The sequence below is a fragment of the Filicampus tigris genome, chromosome 15, assembly GCF_054856515.1.
Source record: "Filicampus tigris isolate MCC_2025a chromosome 15, RoL_Ftig_1.0, whole genome shotgun sequence".
NCBI lineage: Eukaryota > Metazoa > Chordata > Actinopteri > Syngnathiformes > Syngnathidae > Filicampus > Filicampus tigris.
The window spans coordinates 11,767,765-11,778,078 of NC_141231.1; the positions used below are offsets into that span (position 1 = coordinate 11,767,765).

The window sequence follows — 10,314 nt, forward strand, 5'->3', positions numbered from 1 at the left end:
GAAGTGTTGCACAGGATACCGGTACCGCATCTGCATCAAAAACGGCTCGACATCTTTTTTTTTTTTTTAACACGGTATTCAAAAAATAAAAAATAAACACGCAGCTCACCAACTCTGTCTTGAAAGGCAAGTATACATAACACCTGTCACCGCCTGTCTACCGACATGTGAGAAACGCCTCCTTCTGCGTGTGGGGAAGATGAGATCAAGCAGTGAAGCACCCGCTGCACCTCAGCTCCTTGTTGAAAATCGTGACGCGCGAAGTGTCATAAGGAACTTTTATGCTTACATGGCCGACAGCCATGGCAAGCCGACCCACATGACAAAGCCTGTCTGTAAGGCTTGTTTTAAAACTAGCGTGGCTCGAGGTGGGAACACGTCCAATCTGGCCAAGCGCCTCGCTGACGACCAATCACGGCTCAGCTTCAGAAAACAGGTCAGCCGTGATTGGTCGTTGTGAGCAGTTGTGATGTCATTTTCAGCCGACTGAAGTGACAAAATGGCCGCCCCCGGAGATGGCTAAAAACAGGTGGATTAACTCTTATTCCACAAATGCAATATTTATCAGAATGCCTTGTTTCAACTAGTGGGTTTGCATACAACATATTCTTGAAAACAATATGTTTGGGTTTGAGTTCCTCTTTAAGAGCACACCTACAGCCTGAGGCCATGTTGAACAATATAATTGTGCTTTTTGTTTTTTTTTTAAATGGACTAACCACTGCTGGAATTCTCCACACACGCAAGCAGCCAGGCGCTTGTCTGAGCCGGTCCAAACCATCCAAAAGATCCCCATTTTCCCACCCGTCTATTTCCGGAATAATGTCATCTAAACATTGCCGATATACACACACACACGCTTTGAAATTGGGAGGGAAAAAAAAGGGGAAGAAAAAGCACATTCCTAACGATACCTACTAAAAAAAAAAAAATCCAGCGAGTGTATTTTCTATTACTACGACTGTTAATATACTACTAACCCAAAAAGTATGATAACTCTCGATTGGAGCTGGCCACTTCTCTACAATTTCACGGTGTTTGGGAATAAGATTTGTGGCGTTGCAATTTGACAACCTCCAGATGCATCAACTTTAATATCTGCTTGTCAACTTTTGAGCTTTTAATTTGCACTGTTGGGCCTCCTTTTTAATGCCAAAATGTATTTGATGTAAGCACCCGCTATAGTGTTTTGTGGTTCACACTCCAGTCGACTTTCATTAAATTAACTTATATGGCTCGGTTAAAGTTTTAGTGGTTAAATATGCAATGTTTTAATCATTTGATTCCCTTTTATTTTGTGAGCCAGTTTTGCTAAACTTTTTCTGAAATTGACAAACAGCTTGAAGCAAGCATGTTTTCCCTAGTATTTGGAGAACTGTGCGAGCGACAGTGAGAACAGACACGAAGACAAATACTTCTGAAGGTGTATCTAAAAATGTACGTAAGTGTATTGAAAATTGATAAAGAGTGTTAAAATAAGATTAAATGTGTTTAAAGCATGTGGAAGGAGGGGGGTAAAACGATTATAAATATATATATTTTTTAATGCTCTCTCTCAATATCGCAGATTTTCACCTATCGCGGGTGGGTCTGGAATGTATCACCCACTCAAATCTGCTTAAAGTAATGACTGTGAAAGGATACGATTTGCATTTCTGGTGCTATAGTTGTCAAATAATGGTCCTTTGTGGTGTGTTTTCGTGGCCGACTATACTGTAAAATCTGTTTGTTTGATTTGTAATTGCACCTGGGGAAAAACAGTGGAGTCCACGCATGCTAAAAAGTGACAATATGCAGATCATAACCTCCGCCAAGCACTTTGTCAACTTGGCACGAGGTGAGGAAGTGCCTACTCAATGTTGGTGTGGCTCTGGGAAATTTCTTTTCCCTTTAAACGAGTTTTTCTCCTTTGAGTGAGTAGTGTGCTGATAAACATGCCTCGTATGCCTTCTTCTAAATAAAGTTGCATTAAGTCAGTGAGCATTCAAAAGGCAAGTAATGGCATGTCATAGCTGCAAAAGCAGTGAATGATACACTTATTTTTGACTGGTGATTGAAATCCTTCCGAATGAAGATCTCTGGTCACACTGTTTACATGTGACGTGATCTTTTACATGCTCCGCCCTGTTAATCAGATCAGCCGTGTTATAGCCATGTGGCATGCGGCGATCGATGTAAACGTCACGTGATCTATTAAGATGCAGTTCATTCATCTATTGAGTATTTTTGCGATTGTTTGAACACTTTTATTAAAGCAGCATCTTAATAAAAACACGTTACCAGTCATTTAAAACATTTTCTTGCGTTATAGACACGCTCTGCCATTTTAAAGTGTGTCGACGACGACGTCACGACGCATGCTGTGTCTTGACATAAATGCGCAGACCAAATGCAGCCTGCCTATTCCGATTGAACTGTTTACATGACTCTCATTCGAATATGTCACCCCTCTGAATCAGAATAAAATTCCATTTGGAGTCTGCCTTTTTATTCCAATTGAGGTGTTTATATGGAACATTGTCATTCCATTTAGCCATTCGGATTTTCTCCAATCGGAATACATGGCTCCATGTTAACCCGGCTATTGACTCTCCTTGCCCATATGCGAAGGCATTACAAGGTACCACTGTATCTCTATAATTCTCGATCCTAAGGGAATGTTGATAAAAGAATGCCAACTGGGAAAAGTTTTAAATCGTGAATTAAAATGAATGGCATCTCATTTGAGGTCAGAGGTAGGTTATAACAGACCCCCTGTAAATATGTTTTTGGCCTTCCTGAGGCATCGAAATATACAGTTACTATATCGTGATCGTTTCAACTAGCCGGGGAAAATGAAGCGGTTATTCCAGTGCAATAGTGAGGAGAAGGCAAGAGGATAAGGGTATTCATCAAAACTACTTAAGGTTTCAGCCCTAACATAACTAACAATCAGTCCCAGTAATAAATATTAGTGTGTCATGCTCAAATATGGCCTGATGGCACAAGACAGGAAAGAGAAAACAAAAAGAGGAGCAGCGTAAGAGAGGAAACCTGAGAAACAGGACAGGAAGACAAAGAAATGGAAAGTTAGAAAAGGTGCATATGGTAAAATTATCCAATAATGTTCTGCTCTTATCTATTGCAGTGTCGTCTTGATTTCAGTATAAGATACATCAATTTACTGGCTGAGCCTGCTTGCTGCTGCCCACATTTCAGACTTTGTTCAATGATGTGAAAATACAACTTAACATTGCAGTACATACATGTGGATGACCCAGTGATTGTCAGGCATGGGCCCCAAAATGTGGATCTAGAGTGAAAAACGTGGTGGGATATGTTCTTTTTTTTGTCTTGAAAAAGACCAAAGATAAGTATGGGTTGTATTTGTTTTTTACCTTCTCGTCTTCTTCACACTCATCATCTTCGGTACTCTCTGTATTTCGGTCCTCTTCCACTTTGGTAACTCTCCCGAGATTCGAGTCGAGGTGGCCGCCTCTCAAGTCCACTTCGGCGGACATGTCTCCACTTCCCTCCATGGTCGTCTCATGCGGAGACGAAGAAAAGGAGGAAGAGAAGACCCCCCATTGAGGGCGTCGGTCCCCCCTCAACCCCCCAAAAAGTAAGTGTTAGCCGCTAATTAACCAGCACCTGCGCAGTGACTTCATTCTCGGCGCGGTGGGTATAAACACAATGAACAACAGCGGAAGTCAGCGATTGATTTGTGGTTTCTCCGGCGAGGACTGTCAACGGCCGGAGGAGGAGTCCATATTTCGGTTACAAGTGCTTCTTTCCTCGGCCGCCGACGCTTCCGCCGCCAGAACACTCACTATAACTAATCTTGGCGTCAACTAGTCCAGCGGAGAGCGGCGCCCGAAAGAGCTAAACGTAACCGCGCCCACACAGAGAACGCCGACCAATCGCGTCGCGGCGAGTTTTTAACCAAGTTTAGTAAACGGAAGTCATCGCGAATTGAGCGTGTCAAGCTACTAAATAGTAAATAATCAATACTTACGATTTTTTTATATTTTTCTAAAAAAAAAAGACTGAAGGAAGAAGTACTGATTCGACTCCTTAAGCATCTCAAATAAAAGTAAAAAAGTAAAATGTAATTAAGTATAAAAGTAAAAATGATGTAATATCAATTTTGGTGACATGGCACAATGAAAAATGCATATCGCTGGCATCAGGTAGAAAACCTCATATCTCCAAAATCATCACTTTTCAGAAACGATGACTGCTTGTTTGTTGAGCCATTAACTGCATCGTCAGAGAGCAAACCGTTTTCAACACTTCATACTTTGTTTAAAAATAAAAAACACGTAGGGACTGACCAATTGTGTCCATTTGTGAAAAAATATCAAATGTGGACATATCATATTCAGGCCTGCTGCCAGCATTACATAAAATATGGTGCTCATACTGACAAAATGACACATTATATTTTTTTTCCAACACCAAGAGCCAGCTAACATTTGAAAACAAAGTGATACTTATGTTACCGGACCAGTCTCTTAAAGGTGGTCTCATGTAAATGATTTAATCTTTGAACTTTCACACTCGTACCTGGCTTTTTGCAGCAGCAACAGCGGCCTCTGTCGGCAAATGTCGTTGGCTGGGAAATGCTCCAATCATGATTTTGCTTTAGACTCTCAAATTGAGTCGAAAGTCGCCGGGCGGCGGTTTGTAGACTAAATGGGTGGTCAATGTGAAATGTGGCCATCAAATCGTTATTTTCGTCCAAACTTTTTCTTGCGCAGCGGATGCTATTTAGCTCGCCACAGACTAGCATTACACTTTTTCCTCCTGCTCGCCCCACCCTAACCCGTGTGCTCCCCTCGGGCGGCGCATGCGCACCGTACCCCGCTGTGCGCCGCTCTCTCCACTGTTTGCATTGTGTCTGAACGGAACAGAGAGCCGGACCGGCGAGCCCGTCCTTCGAATATTAAACCCCCCCACCGCGGCAATGTCGGGCAGGTCGGTCCGAGCGGAGACCCGGAGCAGGGCCAAGGATGACATCAAGCGAGTTATGGCCGCTATCGAGAAAGTACGAAAATGGTAAGCGGCGGTGGTGGAGGGGAAGGCGGGGGGAGACAAAAAGCCGTCTCTGTGGTTATCTAACGAGAGAAAGCCGTGTTGGGGGACGAGAGGGAACCGAATGAAAGGAAACAATTGGAAGGCTTTTGACGATCAAGCGGGTTCGCGCCGCATGTGTGTACCGGCATAGAGGGAACTGAAGCCCGGCCGCCGAGCAGCTCCTCCTCGCCGCGCGGTGGAAGCCAGGAGCCATTTCGAAAGCAGTCACATGAAGCCGCCTGACGCCGAGCACATACGGCTTTGAACGCCCGGGAGAGCCGCGGTATTCGACCCGGCTTCGTTTGGACGACGAAGCAATCGACTCGGAACACTTTTATGCTGTTTTTTGGTGTTAAACTAAACGAATTTTTGTCTTAGTGAGTAAGAGAACAAGGCTCCGGGGTGGCGGTGGGGGTGGGGAGAGGGGAGCGGGAAGTAGGCTGCTGGGACGGGCGGTGAATGGCTTAACAATTATTTCAATTAATTGCAATTTGTTACAACTATCACGTTTAATTAGCATTGACACTCGTGCACGTGTGTCACCGCATGTTACGCCTGGTTACAATGTAACTTGTGGCTTCAGAGCATATACCCTGGGCCAAATAAAAAAATAATCAAACAAAAATAATTGTAATTAATTACTATGTCATGCTCAATTAGCATTTACACTTTGTGTGCGTGAAATTAGCACAGCGCTATACTTGCTAGATTGTACAGTACAATTGCAATCGTAGACGCACACACCCCGGGTCAAAGTTTTCAAACATAATTCTTTGAATAAATTCAAATTTGGTGCGACGGTATCATGCTCAATTAGCATTTACACTACGTGTGTGTGGTTGTATGCTTGCTAGCTTGTATCATCCGAAGACAACTGGCAAAAACATACACTAGGTCAAAACTTTTTGATATCAGTCAACAAATGTAAGAATCATTTTAAATATAATTTGTTACAAGAGTATTCATGCTTCATTAGCTTTTACAGTTGTAAAATTAGCAAGGCACATAGTGTTTGCCAGTTTAAATTTGAATTGATTTTATTTTCCCCTTTGCGTATAGAAAAAAAATGATATTAATCAAAAGACATTTTGCGCCCCCCCCCTCCCGTGGAATTTGCTTCGTTTCTCCTGACACACATCAAGCTTTAAAACCTTCTTCCAGCCATGTTGTTGTTGCAATCAGCGCATATGAAAAATAATGGTTGACAAACTTCAATTAATTTATAAAATTGATAATCAAACTTTATATTAAACATTTACTTAACAGTGCATATATCATGAATGTAATAAAATGATTCCTTCCCATTTCGTTATGCTCTTATGACTTATTGTGGATATTTTTACCAACAGATGATGCTCTAAGCATGGAGCTAAGCGCGCTTTTGTGAATATGTATTCCAATATTTGTGTCCAGGGAGAAGAAATGGGTGACTGTGGGAGACACGTCCCTTCGTATCTACAAATGGGTGCCAGTAACGGAACCCAAGTCAGATGATGTGAGTAGGATTGAAAAATTCCAGGATTTTACAAACCTGGAAACTTTCCATTGCAATTACAAGAAGTTAGCCAGGACTTTAGAAAACGGAAGGTTGGCTTTTATTATAGGTTATATTTTAGCATCATCCTGACTTAAATAACCACATTTCAAGAACAGTGGCACCTTGATTTAACAACAAAACATATGGAACAATTAGGTTACTGCGATGCCTTCGCATGTGGGCAAGGAGAGGTAAATGTTTTCTTTGGATGTCTGCTGCGGACAAAACAAAATGTTTATATTCATGCTTCATTATGATACATTTCCATTAAAATACCTTCAATTCCCATTGAAAGTTTCCAGTTTGGAATATTTGTGAAATTTCCCATCTTAACATCCCATTGGGATGCCCCCTAAATTTTTCATCCTTATTCAACCCTACAGTTGAAGTGACTGCGCGTAAAACAGAAACGCACACAAATGTGAAAAATATTGGTGAAATGACCAATTAAATAGTGAGAAGCCGAATTGTGTCCAATTTTTTTTCACATTACTGTAAAACATGGTTAACCACAGTAATAGTATAAAACACTGTGCTCGATGTCGCAAATCACCGATCACATCTAATTTTTGGTAAAAAAATTTTGATGAAAAATGTAAAACACTACCTCAACTTGAGTATTGTGAAGGTGATCTGCATTCATAACTACTATACCAAGAACAAATTGAAGTTAACCACTATTAATGGGAAAAATTGAAAGCAATAAAACACTTGGACCTTACCTTGAATGACAAAGGAATTTGATCTGTGTGTGACTATATATTTTTTTTAATTATTATTATTTTTTTATGTCTTGAAGAAAAACAAGAACAAGAAGAAGGGCAAGGATGAGAAATACGGTTCTGAATTGACCACTCCAGAGAACAGTTCCTCTCCCGGCATGATGGACATGCATGGTGAGCATCAAAAATGCTTCTTGTCCTATATTTTACCCCCCAAATTTGTCAAATAGCTACTGTAAATGGTGTGTGTTCCAGATGACAACAGCAACCAGAGCTCCATCGCTGACTCATCACCCGTCAAACAGGAAACAAGTTGTAGCACCAGCCCAGCACCAGAGCCCACTGGAGCATCTCACCGCGAAAATAGCGATGTCAAGGCCGAGCAAAGTCCTGACACTAAGAGGGGTAAGAGACGCACACTAACACATTCCGACAATAATTTGCCTTGAAGCCGTGAATTTTAGAACTGCATCATGTGGGAATTTTTCCCTTAACCCCCTCCTCCAGTACCAAGAGGGAGCCCTAAAGGGGCTAATGTTATCATTGTTAGCTCAAGGTGCTAGTATTAGCATTGTTAGCTCATGTCTTGTTTCCGTTGCTGCCATCTTCTTAGTCAAGAGCGTGGCGTCGGCGGAAACGTCGGAGCGCAGCGCGAAGCGAGACGCCGATAAAGACTCTGACAGCAAAGCCACTCAGGTAACCACGACAACAGGTCGCCTTGTAACCGCAATGGATGACAGAGTCGCAAATCAAAGTGTTTTGGTTTTGTCAGGATGTGGACCAAGAGGCCCCGCCCACGAAGAAGTGCAAAGTGGAGTCTCAGGACTTTGAGGAGAGTTAAAGGTTCCTCGACGCCTCCCCTCCATTAACTCTATTAGGGCTAATGGACTCACACAGACACCCCCCACTCTCCCCTCAACCCCTAGTACCAAAGGGAGAATCGACACACACACCCCCTCCCCACCTAATCCCCCTTCTGTCCACCAAGGATGTTAGAAATTTGATGCCGCGCTTCCAGTCCACCAACAAGGAGCATCCGCCTGGATCGGGATCGGGGAGGATTCCGGGGGTTTGGGGGGTTCCTGGATGGTCCCGCTAGACTGATTTTAGGGTTTCTTTTTCCTCAGGAGGGTCAACGCACTGTTACAAAAAATGGATCACGGGAAAAAAAAACGTGCTGCTGTTAGTGGAAGTCTCTTCTCTCTCTCCATGGAGACGGTGTCCCGCTTTTTTACCGAAGGCGGCTTGTGGTGCCATCTTTTAGTTTTTGCCTTAAAAATTCATCCTGGACAAGCACCAGTTAGCTTAGCATAAAGTCAGAAAGCAATACCCATTTTCGTCATCACACCACCTTGTAGGATGAGGCAGGCAGTTTGTGGTGCCATTTTTTATTTTTGCCTTAAACTTCATTCCATACAAAAAAGGAAAGGGGTCATGTTATTGCATAGTACAGATTCAGTCAGTTTAGCGTATTTTAGCATAAATTCTGGAATCATTTTTGTGGGTGGGGGGGCAGTAATCCATACTTTTTTTCCGTTCTTTTTTACAGAATAATTCAGGTGACCCATCAAAGTTGGTGTATGTTAGCATACAGTGTTCAGGCAGAGGGAAATGAGAAAATAGGAAGACAAATTGCGGCCTGTTTGGCTTGACAGAATTTCCGGCCCTGTTTTTTTTCTTTTTACCAGAATTATCCAAATGACCATCTTTACTCCTGACAATTTTTGCGTAATTTATCATAAAGTCCGGAAACATAAGGAAACCAGGAAATAGTAAAGATAGAGTTCGAAGTACATCCTGCTGCTTCTGTGCTTGATGCAAACTTCCTTCTCTTATTTTTAATGTCATTGACTCCTATTAAGGTTACTGCACTTTAGCATAAAGTCTTGACATTTACTTCCCATAGTTTTTTTTTTTACCAAATTAGCCTGGTAACCCAACAAGGTTAGCGTAGCTTGACATCAAGTCTGAATACAGGAGGAAACCAGAAAATAGGATGTGTGGCGTGTTTGACTGGAAGCTAAAGTCAGGCTCCTTTTTTTTTTTTTTTTTTTTTTTTAATGGAACTATACAGGTAACCTGAATTGGTTAGCATGGCTTAGCATAAAGTCAGAAAGTAGGAGGGAAACAGGAAATAGGATGAAGAAGAAAGGCCTGTTTTAGACACTACTGTTTAATTTAAAAAAAAAATAGATTCATCCAGGTGACCGTCGTCGTAACTCCCAATAAGTTTAGCGTATCTTAACATCAAGGAGACGTAATGTAGGAAATAGGACAAAGCAATGCTAACTTACAATCAACAAATGTTTTCCTCTAAATTTTGTTTTCTGGTGCTGTCTAATGGCTGGGTCCTTATGGCTCTCTACTTGAACGTCCTGCAGGTAGCAGACTGGCTAGCCGGCTAGCTAGCGGGTGTGTCCACATGGTCGGAGAGAAGAGCTGTTCAGAGGATGGATTAGCATATACCTCATTCCCAGTCCAGCAGCGCTGGAGTTTCCAATGCTATTCTCTATGACATTGACACAGTGTAATTAATTAGCATTAATACACGCACTCATTTTTTCTCAACACGTAGCTTTTCACCCCATTTGAGCCCAGATGTCGCTTCTGTGTTCACAGTGTGAAATCTTGTACCTCTTTTTTTTTCCTCTTCACACACCCTCTGGACCATTTTGTTTGTTTCATTTTAGAACTTGTACAGATTTATGCTTTGGTTTGACTTATTTATTCCATCAGTAGTGCTCGGTTTTTATCGTCCAATGGTTTTGTTTTCTTAATAAAACTCTTAAAATGTTGGACTCTATTCTTCTTTGCCCCGCTTGCACCTCCTGGAATTTTGAAAACTGAGACCCTGAAGCCAGTTTCAATTAGTAATGTGAAATTTGGTAAACATGTTTATCATAATTAGACCCACAAAAAAATCTCAAGAAGTAATGCCTAAAAACAGACAGGAAGTCTGCCATTATGGTTTGAAGCGGTAATTCTGGCTCTGTAAAACCC

General features: G+C 41.9%; 2 protein-coding genes across 5 annotated transcripts in view; one reads left to right on the plus strand and one right to left on the minus strand.

Moving 5' to 3' along the window:
* Window positions 1–4,768, minus strand: part of mast4 (microtubule associated serine/threonine kinase family member 4) — a 54,021-nt gene extending 49,253 nt beyond the window's left edge. For 2 of the 4 annotated variants that reach the window (XM_086054289.1, XM_086054288.1), the window contains exon 1: window positions 3,378–3,585. In XM_086054289.1, the coding sequence (XP_085910415.1) occupies window positions 3,378–3,518 (141 nt within the window). In that variant the 5' untranslated portion in view covers window positions 3,519–3,585. Of the gene's footprint in view, window positions 1–3,377; window positions 3,894–4,545 lie in introns of those variants that run through there. The other 2 variants (XM_086054291.1, XM_086054290.1) reach the window with 2 other exon arrangements.
* A 29-nt stretch (window positions 4,769–4,797) lies between these two features.
* bcl7a (BAF chromatin remodeling complex subunit BCL7A) lies at window positions 4,798–10,109 on the plus strand. The gene is made up of 6 exons (XM_086054300.1): window positions 4,798–5,037; window positions 6,469–6,550; window positions 7,392–7,488; window positions 7,570–7,719; window positions 7,928–8,010; window positions 8,087–10,109. Exons 1-6 carry the CDS (start codon window positions 4,829–4,831, stop codon window positions 8,153–8,155), a joined length of 690 nt encoding a protein of 229 aa, XP_085910426.1. The 5' UTR covers window positions 4,798–4,828; the 3' UTR covers window positions 8,156–10,109.
* The last annotated feature ends 205 nt before the right edge of the window (window positions 10,110–10,314 follow it).

What these genes read in the sequence shown, in the direction of transcription:
- bcl7a (XM_086054300.1), top strand. Translation starts at nt 4,829, where the DNA reads ATGCGCACCGTACCCCGCTGTGCGCCGCTCTCTCCACTGTTTGCATTG. An exon ending in ATCGAGAAAGTACGAAAATG is followed by an intron (nt 5,038 to 6,468) that starts GTAAGCGGCGGT and finishes ATTTGTGTCCAG; the next exon opens with GGAGAAGAAATGGGTGACTG. An exon ending in CGGCATGATGGACATGCATG is followed by an intron (nt 7,489 to 7,569) that starts GTGAGCATCAAA and finishes TGTGTGTTCCAG; the next exon opens with ATGACAACAGCAACCAGAGC.